The following is a 19,117-nucleotide window of genomic DNA, read 5'->3' as shown; positions in this document are numbered from 1 at the left end:
TTAGTCCTCTATTGTAATTTGTATCTCCTTCACTCTTGTTATCGCCTAAAGTTTTCTTCTTCCTTTGCGTGTGCGTATGCATAATATAAGGGTAAATTACACTTACCTCCCTAAAGTTTGGGCAAATTACATTCGGTCAGATATTTTTTTGTGCACTCAACGACACTCCTAACATTTTTTTCCCAACAGATTTGTTGACCAAATTTTATAAAATGATACTTTTGTCCTTCCCTTGTATAAAGTGTAATATAATATATTATTATAATATATAGACATTATTGACTTTTCATGTTCAAAGTCACTTTCCAACTATCGTGAATAAATATAGGAGAGATCAAAGTATTTATCCAAACCTCAAAAGAGGTCAATATAATTTGCGGTATTTACCCAATATATACAGCACTCCCCCCTACCATCCCCTCCTAAGGTAAATATTCTTCTACTCCGTAAATAAAATTGCTGCAAACCCATGTTGTAGTTAAAGGTGAAACAATTACAAGGATTTTTAATAGATAATTTTTTAAAATTTTTTTCTAAGAAAGGAAATCTCTCGCATTATGTCACTATTTTAGAATTTTATATATTTATTTTTAATAGAATAATTTATTTTTCTTGAAATCTACGAAAAAAAAGTAATACGTATGTGTATTGTAGCATATCTCCAAAACATGGAAAGAACATGACACAACATATGATTTATTTTCCTATTGAGGTAAGCTTCCGGTACAAGAAAACATGGTGATGGGCTGACGAAATAAACAAACATATCCAAACCTTTCACATCCATCAACACATCTTACAGGAGCTGTAATATACACTTGAATGGTACAGTAAAAACTCTTCAAAAAAACAGATTCAACTTCAAGCACCACCTCCAATGGCATTAAATCTGGTGTTTGAAAAAAATAAATAAGAGTAACCTTATTTGAATAATCACCTCCCCTTCTTATCTCTATCTACATAGTAAATATTCTAACCGTTATCGTTGTTGCTTCACTCTTGCCTGATGAACGGTGAGGAGCTCACGTCTGTACTGTAAAACGAATCCTCTTGCCCGCCATAGTAGTTGTCTTCCTTCTCTTCGTCCCACTTGAGAACCTCCCTTATGTACTTGAATGCATCGTCGATGTTCACTCTGTCCCTTGCCTTGGCTTGCGACACAAAGAGTTTTCGACCCGTGAGGGAAAAATAGAGGTCTTTGAACTTCATTGCAACGTAGTAGTAAGCTTGGTGAGCCAGTGACTGGTTGTTGTGATGGGGTCGCACTGGACTGAAATCGGTGAACCATTCACAGCCACTTAGAGGTACCCGATTGACCTTCTCCTCGAAGATATCGTACTTATTTAGAATCAACACAAAAGGTGTTTGCTTAAAGCAGGGATGTCCGATCATTGTTTCGAATAGCTCTTTGGTTTGCATCATCTTGTTTTGAAGTAGGACTCCACTGCCATTACTCTCCGGGACAACCCACATCTGATCGTAATCACTCAGGGCAACACAGAAAACTACTACACGGACGTCTTCAAACATTTCCACCCACTTGCAACCCTCGTTCATCCCCTTGGCATTTACTCTAATAAGTTGGTATCTATACACAAGAGGAGCAATAATTAAATGGTTAACCGAAACGAACAAAAATAATTGACAATTGAAATTTATCACCATTACAATGACTAGAAAATGGGGGGAGGGGGGTTGCTACCTCAATCCCCTTTTCCCACATTTAAGCTCCCTCTCTCTATTCCAAATCATTAGTGATACAATTTGATAGAGATTAAATTTACCATTCCCATATTCCTAGGTTTGCCTTTCTACGAAACAAGGTATGGTACGTCCACATATAACAAATTAAGCTTATGTAAACTCTACCAAATTATATAGGAACAGAATTATCCATTAACACATTCTCACTGTCTATTGAAATTTACTAGGGACGTAGGATTTAGCTAACCTTTTTCTCTAAGACCATTTCAGGAAATATATGGTAGCCGCATTGAAACTTAACATTTGCTCTAATTTTACAGGTGGTGTCTGTCATTCATAATTAAAGAAGTATGCTATTTATTCAACTCAATCAATTCACAGTAAAAATGGACCTGTGCTTTCCACACCTCTCATTCCTTTGACAAGTGTTATTGCACTAACAAATTTTCAGCCAAAATGAAGAGTACCGGGCCTATGTGGCAGCAGAGTAGCAAATTGTTTTGGGACAAATGATTGTAGATATCAGCAGTTGTCCTTTAACAATTATGGACCGAGTAATATACTGAAGAACAATTACCTGGTCAAAGGAGGGGGTGGAGCTTCCATATTGTCTGTGTAAGTTTCAGACATAGGGCTACGATCATCTAAGGAGAACTCCATGAAAGCCAAACCATTCCCCTGGGTGACCCCTTCTGCATAGAGTATGTCTCGCTCCAAAGGTTCGTATTCATTGCTTGATACCTCAACGGCCTGAAAAGAGAAGGAAAAATTGAGTATTCATCTATTATCAATTATGGTCTTTTACTTACTCATAGCCCAATCTGGAACTGGAAATTGATGGAAGACTAACGAATCATAAAATTAAACGAGAAGTGATGTGATTCAGATATCACTCGATTGAAGAGGTCATAGACCAATATTAGTCTCGTCGCCACAAAATGCCAGGAAGCATGAGGTCGGGGGAGCTTTATTTGCATGAAACGGATGCCCTTTACAAATCTGTTATAAACTAGGCTCGGCTGATTATCAGCTGATATGAAGCCGTAACAGTCGACAAGGCACAATAACCGCAGTGCGGTGCCTGAGGCATATAAACTCTATTTTTCTCCGCTTATCCATTTTTCTTTCTTCAAGCCAACACACGCTCCCTCCAAACACAGTCAAAATCTTGAATCAAAGCCTTCCAATAAGCTTTTTAAGTTTTAAACTATTTCATTTACAAATAATATCAATATAGGGTTGGCTCTAATCAACCTAAGAAACATGGTTACTGATTCGGTGACACAGCTAATCCTAAAAAATTAAGACACGGACACTGCGAATAAGAATATATATATTTTTATATATGTGACAATGAATGATAAGAGTAGTAATACATTTCATCAAATAAAAGAATTGTTGAAATATATAAATATTTATATATTTCAACACAAGAATATTTATAAAATTGTTGTAATCTAAAACTACGGCTTAACAAAATATTACAGTTGTATAAAGAATGAAAGAACAGGAAAAAGAAGAGAGAGAGAGAGAGAGTTGGTTGAAGTAGAATTTCTAAAATTAGAGCTTTACTTAAAAAAAAAAAAGGAAAGATAATTCTATTAAGAGAGAGAATCAATTGAAAATAAAGAAATAAGGAAACTAAGGTGGTGTTGAGAAAGAGAAAAAGAAAAAAAGCTCTTTGTTGATAATAAAATAGAGAACCTATAGAGCAAGAAATGGGTTTGTTATAGGGAAAAGAGGACAAAAAATAAAAAGGGAAGGATGATTTATTGAAGGAGAAGAAGAAGAAGGTTTGTCAGCACTCAGCAGTCAGGTTTCCATGGTCCATTTTATTAAGTTTGAACCTTAGTTGCGAAAGAAAGTAAGACTTTTACCATTCTCTTTGTGATATTTTACAATTTCAAACAAGTAATAACTATAAGAAGATCAAGTAGTAAATGAATTGCTTGATAAATTATGACCTTTATATATATATATGTTTTGACCTCCATTTTTTTGAGTTTGTTTTCAAAGAATTCCACATATCTTTTAACCCATCTTCTTTTTTTTTTTTTTTTTTTTCTTTATATATATATATAAAAAGGAGAGGCCTTTTAACTAGACACGTGTCCGCAGTGTGTAGGCATGTCTGTCACGTGTCTATTGCGCGTCCAAAAAATTATATATATCTAGACGTTTTTTTGGTGCGTCCGGCTATGTCCAACTCGTGTAAATGCCCAACACGGACACTTAGAAAATTTTAGGGTGTCTGTGCTTCCAGGGTGTTTTCATATTTAACTACACTTGTGGCTATAAGTAAAAAGTACAAATTAGCAAGCTTTTACGGTAAACAACTTATAATTCAATGCATAAGACCGTCACTCATTAAAATCAACTTTAAATTTGGAAGGAAAAAAAAAAAAAAAAAACATATTTATTAGACTATGGAGAAATTGGGTCAAGCAAGTCTGAGGCCTGGAGCAATAACTAAACTCTAGATATATACACTAGTTAGTATTCAACCATGTGAAAAAGGAGAGAATCTCCAGTTACTCTAAGCTACATCAAGGATTAGCTTAAACTCATACATTTCGCCTTAATTATGAATGCACCAACAAAACACATAGATGCGGTTCCATAGTTTATGCTTTTTACTAGTGATACTGTTTTGACTGATGAGATATGGACTGAATTAGAGGTTTGGCTTCTCTCCAGGCTCGAGAAGATTTAATACAAGTAGGAGTCAAGCTAAATAATGTAAATGAAACTCTAGCAAAATTAGAAAATACAAGTGAGGATGTAGTAAAGATCAGTGATCAAGAGATACTAAAAAACAAACCTATAGTTACCTAGACTCAATTATTCATAAAGAGGAAAAAATTATAGATGTTGTTAATCATAGAATTAAAGCATGATTGGTTAACTAGAGAAGGTGCTTCTTGCATACTGTGTAATCAGTATCTATCTCTAAAATTGAAAGGTGGACTCTATACAACAACCATTACACAAGCCATACTTTATGGGATACAATGTTGGGCCGCTAAGAAACAACACATTCATAAAATAAAAAATGTCGAGATGTGAATATGGAAATAGATACGTGGCACGATAAGATAAAACTAACACTTGGTGAAATGATTGAAGTAGGCATCCACTGAAGATAAAATGAGAAAAATAGGTTAGAATGGTTCTGTCATGTGCTGCAAAGACCATATATAATGATTGCACTACTAAGGAAGAATGATATAATCAACATTAATGGTAATGATAGAAGAAGGGGAAAATCAAAACTAACATAGATTGAAATATTAAGAAAAATATATGATAGTGTGTTGTTGGCTGGGTTTATGGACTTAAAATGAAGTGGAGATGAAACACGATTCATATAACCTACCTGAAATAGTTCGAAAGGGCTTTTTTGAAATGAGAGTTTGAGCGTATAAATCACTTTTAAGGAAAAAAAAATGCAGAACTAGACACCTACCGGCTCCTCATATTCTTGATCCATAAACTTGGCCTAGAGAACTCATTACCTTATAATCCATCACACTCACCCTAGCAAAATCTCAAAAATGATTAGAAATCTTAATTGAGACAAAGCACAACCACCTTTTCTTTGTAGTACCTATATAAAAGAGAACCATGAGAAAATGTCTATATAGCTTAATTAATCACAAATATATGAATTCTAGGATCACCATTGGGGCATGAAGAGGATAAATCAACTAGATCTAATAATCACAACATTTAAGAGACCAAAACATACTTTTTGGACACATTTAACTCAAAAATTGAGCTAAGAGACAAATATTGATGAAACGCATGATGAAGAAAACAAGTATCACAGAATGGTAATTTTTGACTTGTTTGAATCAATTATTACATAGGGCTACCACAAGGCATAACTTACACCAAAAGGGATGGGGTGCTTTAAAGAGCTACGAATCAGAAAGAATCCAGTTTTCCAAATGTGAGAATAAACATATACACAATATAGTGAGACTGAAAAAAAGAGTGAACATAAACATATGGTGCAAGTAAGATTTTTCAACTGAACCAGGTAAGCGAAATCAAAAAACATAACCTATGAATTAAGTTGATGAGATACCCGGCTTAAGAAGTACTCTGCAACATCCGGAAGGAAGTGAAGCTCATCTTTTCTCCTATATGTTTCCTGTATAGCGGGATCCTTCCACACCTCTTCGACTAGAGGAGCATACTCACGCGTCGCTGCAGGGAAAAATGCATCCAGATCTCCAGTGGCTATAATGTCTAGCAGCCAGTCAGAAAAATGCTTCAACCTTGGGTTGATGGAATAGATACATTGAGGAGACTCATCGGGATCAACCTCTCCACCTGCAACAAAATTTAGCTCAATTATTGGAACCTTGGCAGTGCACGGACACGTGCAGCATACTGTTTCTAATATACTTCACTTATAAAAATAAAATTAAAAAATTTCAAGATTACATATCAAAATCTTTTTTTGCTGCGCATTAATAGAGGTTACATTATGATTAGCTCTGGAAGAATTAAGAACTACTGAAGCCTAAATGAAATATGCTTCCCAAAGTGATTTATAGTAGCATCTACTTCATTGAAGGACCATAACATTATATAGAATGCAGGAAAGACACCTGAAACATGCCAATTCCACTCTTACCGAACAAAAAGGTTCTCTAAGACTGACTTTCTGTTAGATTGACAACTATTATTGGACAATGCACCACAAAGAGACTCAGAACTAACTAATAACCTTTATATATCTTCAACTTCCGAGAAGATCTTCATGAGGAATGAGAAAGAGCAGTGCAGACAAGGCATCTGCCTTACTATGACATCAAGAGAGTGAAGAAGAAAAAAAAAGGAACAGTATGCTTAGTGCAACTTCATCAATGTACCTGCTTCAGTAATCTGGTCAATGGTACCTAGCGCTTTCATTCTTGACATGGCCTCTTCCTCAAAGCGCTCCCGTCCATCAAGCAAAATGCTCAAATATTTGTACATGTTACTTTGGATCATAAGTTTAATGTCCTGCAATTCTTCTATAGTAAACTTGTTCCCATACAGAAATTTGGCCTGTTTGGTGACACATAAAAAGAAAAAGAAATGAGAAAAATATATATTTAACATAATAAATCAGATATCACTTAAAAAAAAATTTAGCCCATTCCGACAAAAAACATCAGCCAACTTAAACATATCACACTCATTCAGATACTCCACAAACAACAAAGTTAAAGAAATTTGTCAAATTAAAATACCTCAACAGCGCATTAGAGGTAGTGTTTTTGCAGAGATATGAAACGGAGTTATTCCATAGTTTGTGTGATATCATGGCATGAATTTTGTTTTGGCCCGGGTCGCGTTTCGGCCAGGTTTCAAACGGAAAAAGGGCTTTGCAGAGATATAAAATCTGAGTTCTTTGTGTGTTGCATGTTTACTTTTCTGTCTTGATTCTTGATTTGTTCTTGGTTCGCAGCATTCGTAGTAAAAGTTTACATCTACCTTATGTATAACAACATAAACTTGAAACTGGAAAGGCCAAGTATTCTCCTTGTGATAATATCACTTTGCACAAAAAAATATCTTACTCAGTTACCAAATGGAACCATTGCAAATTTCCCAGTGTCCTAATTATTATCAATGGATTTGCGCAGCTTACTAGCTTGTCATTGGATGAAGAACCATACAATGATCTCCCTGTTCATACGCATCTCCACTTTCCAGGATAAAGAGTTTTTCAAGCACAGATTTTAACTCCAATAATTTTACTCATTATCGCAAGAGAAGCAAATATTAAAATTTTATTGCCAATCAAGTTGATATCAATTATCAATCATATTTTACTAGGGGTTGCCATACTTGGCATGACACTCTAACACAACAAGTGATAACTGAGTTTGGGATTGGCTTAATCATTTTTGGGTCGTCATCGTGTCAGCCCGAATTGAAATGCTAATTAAATGTGTCTTGTTCTTATTTGACCCGCCAGTCTGTTTATAACATGCTTAGACCTGTTTAACTAAACATGTCGGATAAATGTGTTGTGCTTTTGTTAAAAATGACCCATTTAACAAAACGTTGTCATGTTACCTGTTTAATAATCTCGTCATGTTTACGTCAAGATTCCTTGATACGAATAATAATCATATCATGTTCGTGTTGAGTCATATAACAGGATGTCCATGTCATAACACGACACGAATGAGGCACGGAAACAAGAATTACCACCCTTATATCTCACCCCAAAAGGCTGTTTTATGATTTCTCTTCTTTATTTTCAGAATACTAAACATGATGAATTGTGGACATTATACCCACCAGCAAGCCATACCAGCATATTTCAGCACTCTCAGACGTGCTCCCGCAACAAGGATTCCGACATTCCCTGTGGGTCGCTCTATACTTTTTCAACCCATCACATTACTGGTTGCAAGTATACTACAGGTCTTGTGGTCAAGGGGAGAGGGCTAGCAAGCTTAGGGGACACATTGTCTTGAAAGAAAACCACACCATAATCTATGTTTGAAGCATCTGCTGACTTGCCAGTAGAACCTTATGTAGAAGGGCACATTCTCCTTTCCAACATTAACTAGTGGATGATTAGCATGTGACCAAATAGTTCACGAATACAAAAAATTTAAGAGCAGCAGGAGAACATTACAGCAAGAAAAACAAACAAAGAAGTTCTACAAAGGCTGAAGAAGGCCTAGCTTAGGCCATTATGTTGTTATTTCCATCTCATATGCAATTTCTGTGTTATATTGCTTTTTCTTACTATGATAATCCTTCGGTTTTGATTTTATTAATTTCTATAACCTAAAAAATAAATTACAATTGTTGTTTTTTACAAGTCATTCATCGGCAATCAGGTTTCACAATGTGGCAGGAATTGACATACTAAAATCTTGAAAGATTAGCAACCTGATTAAACAATAATACTGAAATTTTGGGTATGTGCTGTTGAGCATGGTTTAGTGAACCTTTTTTGAATATTATTATTAAAGCTAATGATTATATTGTGCACAAATTTTAGAAATATTATGTGTTGTGTTTCTACATATGGATAGAATTTTCAAATTTTCCATACTTTAAAAATTACACACTTGTTGGAGAGGGGAAGAGTCTACGATAAGAAATGAATGAAAATTCCTTCAATTGTGGAAATTGAACAACAAACTAAAGCTAAACAGTTAAATAGTATTGCAGGCCTAGCATCCAAGAGAACCCTAACAACCTTGAGCATCATTCCATTATTTGTTGGGTGTAGACGAAAGATAAGAATTCTCAATTCAATTTATGGATGACATTATTCAGTAATGAGAATTTAGTCTTATTGTAACTTTCAAGCAAATTGAAGAACTTTCGGACCTTAATGTGAATATGAGTAGAAGTGGCATTGCTTAAAGTAATATGCTACAGCATAAGATGCAAATACAAATAAGATGTTCCAAGCTTGAAGATTGTACAGAGCCTTGAGCCCAAAAGCTTTTGTCCTCTGTAGGAGTGACAGAATAGTGGATCAAGCTATGTTTAACATTACTCAGTTTTGCTACTCTCTGGGGAACTTCTCCTATGCTAGGCTAGCATTTCTTGTATGCTGTTACAGATATTTCTTCTTAGTTGACACCATTGCAAAAGAGGTAAGGCTCATGGTGTGCCCTTCACACCACGATGGGGTGACTTGGTTGGAAAGGGGTGCTAATTAATAATTAATCATTATGACTATAGAGGTAATATTTTGTACATGGAGCGGGGTAATATAATGATTGAAGGGAAGTTAGCCACCATTATAGCATGGGTCATAATCATTTGGGCTTTGGATATATAATCAATACTTTTTAGATCTCTCTCTCTCTCCCTCTCTCTCTCTCTCTCTCTCTCTCTCTTTTGTGCGTGAGGACTGTGGACCATAGTAAATTAGTAGATCAATTTGTGAACAAGAATGTGTTTCGCAACAAGGGGAGCATCAACACTCCAAGAAGTTTTAGGGACATTTCTACTCACTCTTGAGGAGAATGGAGTCCTTGTCTCTTGGTTTCTATTTGTATTCTGACTGAAGGACATTATATACTTCGATAGGAGGACCTTCCATGCTTCCTTTGTCAAGGAATTCTTCACCTTAGAACTTCCGATTTCATATTGCATCACTATTCTTAATAACCGAACGCAAATGCAAAGGCATACCACCGATGCTGAGTGATAACAACACTAGCCAATGCCATGACAAACTGACACTTAAAAATCACCCTTCCCTTAATTGATTCTCACATTTATGATTACAGAACATGGATAGAAACTTCATTGTGATAACCAGTAATGGTACTCTAAAGACTTTAGGGAAATACATAAATTCAAAATTTGTTCTAAATTACCAATTTAATTCAAAATTTATCTATGTTGATGGCAATAATAATTGAATGTTATCTTTTGGAAAGCCATAAACACATTTGAAATATACATAAAATGGTGGTACCTGCTTGAAAATAGTGCTGGTTCCAGAGCCTTGAAGTCCCAGTAGAAGAAGTTTCTGGACTTTTTTCTGCTCTAGATAATTTGGAACGGTAGTATAATTGCTAGCCTCATCCCTTTGTCCATGAGATTGACTGTGAGGCACAGGCAAAGAGAACAAGGTGCAGACGAACCGTGTTGATGCCTGTCTAACAAAGATAAAATCCTAAATGTTAGATAAATGATTCCCAGATTCACATATAGTCTCTGAAACAAATTCATCCAGAAATTGTCCATTACATACCTTATCCCAAATCTTTCCCCTGATATTATTCTGACCTTCCTCCTCATAACGACCATCATCGTATACCCAAAAATGAGTGTCACGAGGACACTGCACCTTTGCCAGCTGAAACATGATGAACCTAGGTTACAATTGATTCCCACGTGGAGTACACATCTAAAGCAGGAAATACAGATGGAAATATCAAAGGAAATATAAGCTTCTATAATGTGAAACTTTTGATGTGTTCATTCTAAGGAGAACCAATTATGGGAATATAAACCAACTGCAAGAAACAGTCATTCTATGTAACAAGGAATCCTAACAATGAGGCAAGCACCCAACATAGACACAAGGTGCATGACATGGTTCAATTGTTTATTTTTCTTTTCCAATTAATCATTGTTTACTGACTACCCTACTAGTACTAGCTATATGAACAAGCGATGGCATCTTGAGAGAGAGAGAGAGAGAGAGACTAGAAATTTTAAAGGAAGCGTTCGATTGCCTGGTGGCATTATATATATATATATATATATATATATATATATATATATATGTTTAACAAATCTACAAACGACAATAAGTAGGAAGTAGAAACAGCAACATGCACTCCAATTTTGAAAAAGTTTAAAAGGCTGACCTTTAGCACTCTCAGTTCAAGTTTTGTAATTTCCCGTCCATTGATATAAACTTCAGTATTCCCATTGCTTGCATGAGGACTAAGCTTCCCAGTAAAATTGAGGTTCGAACTTATGATTCTATCTGGTTTTTCTCCCTCCTGCCAGGTCAACAAATTGAAATCATAACATCATTATAGGCTATTCAGGAAAACAAATTGAACAATTAAAAAAAGAAGAAGAAAACAGCATGTAACAAAGCAGAGTTGAAATAAAGCCCATGTATATAATACTACCTTTCCCCAAAAACCAGATTCCTTGTCATACCAGTAACTACCAGGCTTCAGCTTCCGGGGGGGTAAAGGGCACCCAAGTAATTCAGCCATCTCTTCTGGCTTCAAAGGAAATCCGTTCACAATCAACTGCTCAGGGCGAAGCTGATTAGCAGAGCATTCTTTCTCTGCTTTCATTATCTGCTTGACTTCCAAAGGACTGAGCAATCGGGATAATACCCTTGAATTTTTACCCAGTTTGAGCCGTTTTGATTCATCAATCGGCTCACCAATGCAAGTAACACATTTACGCCCTTCTGGCATGGATCCCATTGCCCTAAGCACACAATTGCTGCAGTACTTTGCATCACAAACTAGGCATGACTCCTTAGTTTCCCACTTCCCCTTTCCACATCTATAACAGACTCTTCTTTTCTTCCTCTTCTTCTTTTCCTTTGAAACCCCCACATATTCAGGAAAAACTGATCTCTCCACATCAACCTCTTTCCTTTCAGATCTATCAACAGTATTGAAGGTCACAACTGGGGCTCTCTTCACTTCATTACCCAATTGTCCAGGAGCATTATTTGGACGATTATGGACGGAACCGGGTGATGCCGAAGGGGAAGCAGAAGAAAATTCAGGGTTCTGCAATACAGACACAACAGACTCCGAACTCCCCGATATCCTCGGACTTTGAGTGGGACTGGTGACACCAGCCATACAAGACACCGGCAAACGGATTGGTTCAATTACAGGGGGAACATCTCTAGTGACCGATCTTCGTGGTTCCGAAACTGATTCTGCTCTAGATGCAGTAGGAATTACAACTGCATTTACAGCAAGGGGTTCAACTCTAGGTACCTCATAAGAGACGGGTGGACCCTCATACTCTAATGCTATTGAGTAATCAAGGTTAGCACCATCTTCCGGGAGCGGAGCTCCCGGAGGGAGCATCTTTCTCACCACCTCCTTCCAGTCCTGTCCCTTTTTCTGCATCTCCCCCATAGAAGTATCAAATTTGTACTGCACAATCTTTAATTACTACAATCTCAACAGACTACTCCTAAATACCCCTTTCTTTCAAGACACTCTGTTCTTAACATCACATTGACAGAATAGATTGGTTGTAAAACACCCTTGAGACTAACCACCACACACAGTCAAAAGATAAAGTGAAACAGTTTCAACCAAAACCACAAGACCCACATCAAATAATCAAAACATAAAAGAAGTTGAGTTCACAACTTCTAGGGCATTCAAACTATGCCATATCACATGCAGAACCAGAGAAAAGTCGCCGCTAACAAAGTCGCAATTCAATGGTCGCCCTTCAAAAACCTTCAAATCTGAAACAGTTGAGAACAACACTAATCAAACATCAAAAGCCCCGAAATTCAACAGTCCAACCATGTGGTTACAGAAGACACAGCGAAAAACACATATATTCACAAAGCTGTTAACTTCAGAAATCACAGTTCAAATGTTTCTGTAGAAATCGCCAATTTTGAAAGTAGGAGAGTGTTGAAAATTTCAGAGTCAAACAAAATTAAACAAATAAACAAAAACCCTAGAACGGAAGACAATTTCAACACCTGACAATACACAAATATATATATATATATATATATAAACATATACATATAAGAAAAAAGATAAGGTATATATATAAAGAATCTGAAAATTTTACTTTGGAGTAAAATTTGAGACTTTTGATAAAGAAGAGAGAGAAAGTTAGAGAGAGGAAGGGTAGTACCTGGGAAAGGGACAAGCTGAGAGATTGAATCTGAGGAGGGGTCTTGCTTTTAACCTTTGGAAGTTCTGAAAAGATGAATAGGTAAAGCTTTCTAGGAATCTATACCATTGAAGAAGATAAAAGGAGCAGAGCTATACATCTACGTATAGATATAGAGAGAGAAAGTTATAGAGAGAGAATAGAGACAGATGATTCGCTGAAAACAACGCGGGGAGGAGAGGGGAGTCACTCACTCGGACAGCCATTTTAGAGAGCGCCATCCGATGAGAAGAGAAGAGAGGGGGGAAGTGGGGTCCACGTGTGTGCACGGTTAGTACTGTAATTTGTAGGTGCTTTATGATGAAGATTGAAGACAGATAAGTCTGGTGGGACCCATTATGAGTGGAGTCGCCACGCGCCTCACGTCAGCTATAGCATGACCAGTACACGCGCCAAGATTTTTCTGATTGATGGACCGTTGGTGCCAACGCGCTCTGGTGTGCGCGGAAAAAAACACACCAATTACTAGCGTGTAAAAATAAAAATAAAATAAAATAATTATTAGTATAAAAATTGTTAGAATACCTTTCAAGAAAAAATAAAATGAAAATTGTTAGAATACCTTTCTTATACAATTTGGTTCCTATTAATAATAAAACAGTTAGTTCCAATTTAGCATGTATGTATATATATATAAAATAAAGTACTCAATTCTAGTACCAATAAAACCAAACTGATCACTTCCATTAGGTTAAGTTCTCGATTTGATTCCATTTCATTTTAATTCATTCCGAAGCTAAATTAAACCCATTCACTTGCACTCTTACATCAAAATTATTTATGATGGGGAGTGTAGAGCATGATAAATATTGTACATCAAATTCCAATTTTGTGAGTTTCAATTTAGTATGTGTGTGTATATATATATATAATTAAAGTACATGATTCTAGAACCCAACAGAGACAATGGCGGATCCAGAATTTCTAGGTGGGGTGGGCTAACATTAATCATGAATACTAAGGAATTGGTTCGGGCCTTTATTTTAGTATAATGGTTGAGTTTACTTGGACTTCATTGGATTTTTTGAGTGGGCTAATGCTATTAATTTTTTTATTTTTTGGGTTGGGAAAATATATTAGTATAGTCAAAAAAAAAAAAAAAAAAAAAATTTGGGTGGACTACAATCCACCTTTGCCTACCCCTGTGTCTGCCGCTACAAACAAACATTCCGAAAAAAAATATATATATATATATCCCTTCCCGAATCCAACTTCGTGATATATCGACGGAGGGTAGTAGGGGCAAAGCCAAACATGAGTATACTTGTTTATAGAGCTGGACACTCTATCAACTAGACCACTCAATGATACTCATTTACATAAATATATTAATTGAACTATATTCTATTTACTAGTATTACATACTATACTATTGCTACGTTCTTAAATGATTTTTAAAAGGGAAAATTACATATAAATGGAGTCAAAGTTCCATATTTACTTAGAGGCTGAGTCAAAGTTCCATATTTCTCTAAAATGGATTGCTGAGGTGGCACATGATTTTTTACTGTTTAGAAATTGTGATGCTTAAAATACCCTTCCGCGAAGGTACTACTTTTTCTTCGAAAGTACTACTTTTTTGAACTGAAGGTACTACTTTTTGGCGTCCAGGTACCATGTTTTTTAAACACCCGCGAAGGTACTACTTTTTCTCCAAAGGTACTACTTTTTTGAACTGAAGGTATTACTTTTTTGTACTGAAGGTACTACTTTTTTGTTAGGGAAGGGTATTTTAGGCATCACAATTTTCTAAACAGTAAAAAACCATGTGCCACCTCAGCAATCCATTTTAAAGAAATATGGAACTTTGACTTAGTCTCTAAGTAAATATGGAACTTTGACTCCATTTATATGTAATTTTCCCTTTTTAAAACTATAAATGCACTCTTAAATAGAGTAGGTAGAGTAGGTAATGGAGAAAAAGTTTTAAGTCACAATAATTTGGTTAAATAAGATTTGTTTGAGGCTTATGTTATGTAACCTATGTTTGGCAGTATCAAATTCACACTTTGCATTTGAGATTCGAAAAAATTTTATTATAAATTTTGAACAAATTTATAACCTTAATTCGGTTCTCCCAAACATAACACAAATGTAATTAATATTATACTATTTTAAAGTAAGCTCAATCTTCAAAATGAGCCGATATCCAATATGTGTGTAAAATGTTAACATTCAAAACATTTTTATATTAAGAAAAAAATAATAATAACAATCAGGTGTGTAAATAATATTCGTGACAGTCCCATGTTGTTTGAAAGAAGAAATTGCTGACACTTATATGAGAATATGTCCCCTCCCTGAATTTCTTAAAATATGAGAGGGGCGTTCATTGCTAATGCTCAATAATAACTCTTAATTATTTTTATTCACATTATATTTTGTATTTCTAAAAATAAAAAGTAAAAAATTGAATATAGGACTATTATTATTTTTGTCACCAAATTAATTAGCATCTTATCTCCGAACATCTAATAAATTGACCTCTCCTCTCCCTTTCATCTGAATATACAAAGATGTTGTCCAATATTTTTTAATATTTACTAGTCAATAATTGCAACTTATATTATGAATATTTTATCTAAATTAAGTGGTATATCCCTCACTTCCAAAAGTATATACCAAGATGTTTAATATTTTCTATTAATTACCAAGTTAATAATTATTGCAACAAATTTATGAGTCTTTATTGCACTATAATAATTGGTCTAAATTACTAATATATAGAAATATAGTCATGTTGTTAATTTATTGATTGATGTAGCAGTATTTTGAGACACAGAGACAAGAATGTGTTCTTTATGTCAAGAAATGTATATTAAATATACAAAGTTAAACGAATCACGTCGTTGAAAATTTAAAATAAGAGTTTGCTTATAAATAACACAAAATATTATGATTTGGATACTGCATAAGTCAGTGCTTAACAGTTGGATTGAGATCATGATTTGAATGCCTCACAAGATACGTTATTGCCAAAAATATTGCTCCATTATTAAACAACCTACTTAATAAATTTGTCAAGATTGAGGTCCATGTTTGGAACAACCCTAATTGCTCCCAACAATATAATAATATAAATACGACTTCATTTAATGAATGAGATTAAATTGGACATAATCTATGATAAAAACTCTAACTTTATATCCTAGAGGTTCAAGTTTGATTAGATTAATTATGAAGCGTTTTAAGAGACCTGACATCATTATTCATGTGAGGGACCTGAACCTAACCTTCTTCCAGAGAGAGAAGAAAATACCACTGGGTTATATGTCGCAATCCACATGCTTGAAGCTCTTCGACATTGTAATCCAAACACGATAAAAAATGGCTTTTGAATTCTAGAAGCAGAAAACGGCTTTCAAAAAGCCAATCCGAACGGGCTTATAGTTCATTTGAAAGCATTATTGTCTAATATGTAACATTTAAAATTGAAGTTATGATTGATACGTTAGAGAATGCAATGATGGCAGCTATCAGGGGCGGAGCCAATTAAGGCTTAGAGGGGGCACGTGCCTTGCCCTTACTCCAATCTACTATACATAAGTATATATTTTTGCTATATACATAAACTTGTATAGTAATTTTAAATAGTATCTCCCTAAAATTTTCAAATTCCTCTAATTTCTTTTTGAAAAAAAAAAAACATTTCTCTTGGAATAAATAAATGCTCAATCTCAAAATTTATTTTTATTTATGTTGAAGCCCAAACCAGTATTGTTGTTATCACGCGCTCTGGATGTGCGAGTAGGATTACAATCTCTTTGAGAGAAGACTTTTTGAAAGCTCATAGTTGACAAATGAAATTAGATTGCTAGTGGCGCGGTAATTTAAACTGAAAAATAGTAACTGTTCTTCAGGAGCAATTATCCCATGCGCAACAGTCCAACGTAAAACTGAGCAGGTGAGCCGAGAACAGGTGCAGCGTGGCACGATTCTATTGGTGTTTTGAGGACAGAACCTGTCCGGAAGCAGCTTTATTAGCTGCACTGACACTACATTATCTCTTCTCCTGTCCTTTCAGTGTTTCCTCTCTTCCAAGGTCAATAAATGGAGTTGTGGAGGGCCATATGATTAGGGCCAACAAGGGCACACAGTGATTGCGGAACAAGACAAGCAATAAACACAGTTGAGTGTGTGAGGTAGGGATCTGATGCTTATTGATTGGTGTTATTTGGTCAAAATAAATTAGATGTGTGAGACGCTGTGTAATTGTGCAGTGTCAAATCAGTGTTGGTTTTGGTAGCCAACTTCACTGCTTCAAGAGTAGGACCTTTAACCTTTGTTCAAAAAAACACTTTAGTGCATAAAACCTGTACTCTATAGGTTGTGTACAATGCATTCCTCGTTTTTAAATTTAAGTATATCAGTCATTTTTTGTTTTGTTTTTTTTTTAAATGTGCAAATAATTTCTTTTACCAATTTTTGACAAAAAAAATAAATATGAAAATCCGATATTAATTTTTTTCTTCCCATTTTGCCCCACTTTGCAATTTCTCTCTTCCTCTCTCATGTCTTATTTCTCTCTATTATACACACATTGCAATTCATCCCCGTCACGGATGAAGGCCTGTGGGGGACATGTGCCCCTCTTGAGTTGACCCGAAGATTATAATATATGTGATAATTTTTTTTATTTTTTTTTCATATATATAAAAAAAATTATACAATGTCCCTCTAAATTTTATTAATAACAAAAGTCAAAATTTTCTTTCTCAATTAAAACTTTTTTCTTTTAAAGTTCTCTAATTTTTTTTTCCTTTTTTTTTTTTTCTACTTCTAATCTTAAAATTATTTTTTTTAACTTACATATTTGAATAATTTTTTTCTCTTTATCTTTTGAATTTTATTATTATTATATATATTTACTTCGTATTATTTTTTAATTTTGGCAGCGCCCCTCACTTGAAATCTTGGTTCCATCGCTGATTCACCCACCCATGCCGTCCATTCACTGTGTCTCTCTACCCGCCGCTGCTGCCACCACCACCATCATCACCATCACCATCTGCAAATCCCGTTCAATAGATACATATACACACTAGAAATTCCATTCAAAACTGTGCCCGATTTGTGGAATCAATAGCATCCGAATCGGCGTGCTCGACTTGTGAGCACTGCCTTGTCTTCAGCTACCAAAAAAGGCCTTTGGTAGAGGGGTTTGATTTGAGGGTTAGTGGAGGGAGAAATTAAACAATAAAAAATAAGAAATTTGCTGGTTCATCTCCATGGATTCTCTGCTTCCCTAACCACTTTTCAAGCCGCTTCGGTTCTTGAACACCGTTCAGTTCTCGGCTCCTTTGAGGACCGCCGGAGACACCTCCACACCACACGCTCACTGCAATTTCTCGGCCTGCCCGGATCGTCTCGTTGGAAAAGATGAGGTTGCCGGAGGTCGCCATATTTGTAATAGCGATACGATTCAACTGGTGATTTCAACGCACTTGGGAAAATAGAAACAACAATTTGGAATTTGAGGACGCACCAAACAACTTAAATGCAGTTCGCCGGACGTGGGTCTCTGTAGCTCGGTGCTTCGGTTTGATCGTCGCGGTTGGTCGGAGCTGATCACTGGAACTAGAACCAAGGGTGGAGCTGGAGGGGCAGCAGGGGCCATGGCCCCAAACTTTTTTGAAATTTTTTTTACTACCCCTACATATTAATTAAATTGTAAATTTTGTCCCTAAATTTATTAAAAAATTTAATTTCCCCTCTCCCCACAATATCTATAATATTAATTCAAGAAAAAAAAAAAAAAAAAACAACAAAAACAAAAACATGCTAATACCATTTTTTAAAAAGGAATACCATTTTTTGTCAAACATTTTTGTAAAATTATATTTATAAGAATAAAATTATATAACAATCTTTATTGACAAGTCCTAGGAATATTTGGAAAGAAAATAAACTAAAATATTGTGATACTCTCAAGAACAATAATAATATCACTTATGCTAATACTTTTAGTTATAACTTTTTAAATAACAAATTTATAATTATTTATATC

General features: G+C 35.2%; 1 protein-coding gene across 1 annotated transcript; it reads right to left on the bottom strand.

Moving 5' to 3' along the window:
* Positions 1 to 680: 680 nt before the first annotated feature.
* On the bottom strand, positions 681 to 13,339 carry LOC132303602 (extra-large guanine nucleotide-binding protein 3). The gene is made up of 9 exons (XM_059800936.1): positions 13,072 to 13,339; positions 11,340 to 12,664; positions 11,067 to 11,204; positions 10,445 to 10,549; positions 10,166 to 10,345; positions 6,588 to 6,765; positions 5,795 to 6,042; positions 2,282 to 2,454; positions 681 to 1,588 (listed from the first exon to the last, which is right to left on the bottom strand). Exons 2-9 carry the CDS (start codon positions 12,321 to 12,323, stop codon positions 994 to 996), a joined length of 2,601 nt encoding a protein of 866 aa, XP_059656919.1. The 5' UTR covers positions 12,324 to 12,664; positions 13,072 to 13,339; the 3' UTR covers positions 681 to 993.
* Positions 13,340 to 19,117: the final 5,778 nt, after the last annotated feature.

The sequence above is a fragment of the Cornus florida genome, unplaced genomic scaffold, assembly GCF_030987335.1.
Source record: "Cornus florida cultivar Cherokee Brave unplaced genomic scaffold, ASM3098733v1 CherokeeBrave_3.0.0_Hap2_Chr04, whole genome shotgun sequence".
Classification (NCBI taxonomy): Eukaryota; Viridiplantae; Streptophyta; class Magnoliopsida; order Cornales; family Cornaceae; genus Cornus; species Cornus florida.
This window is presented reverse-complemented; position numbering and strand designations above follow the sequence as displayed.

What these genes read in the sequence shown, in the direction of transcription:
- LOC132303602 (XM_059800936.1), bottom strand. Translation starts at nt 12,323, where the DNA reads ATGGGGGAGATGCAGAAAAAGGGACAGGACTGGAAGGAGGTGGTGAGA. An exon ending in TTGAACTGAGAGTGCTAAAG is followed by an intron (nt 10,550 to 11,066) that starts GTCAGCCTTTTA and finishes ATCATGTTTCAG; the next exon opens with CTGGCAAAGGTGCAGTGTCC. An exon ending in TGACCAGATTACTGAAGCAG is followed by an intron (nt 6,043 to 6,587) that starts GTACATTGATGA and finishes ATTTTGTTGCAG; the next exon opens with GTGGAGAGGTTGATCCCGAT.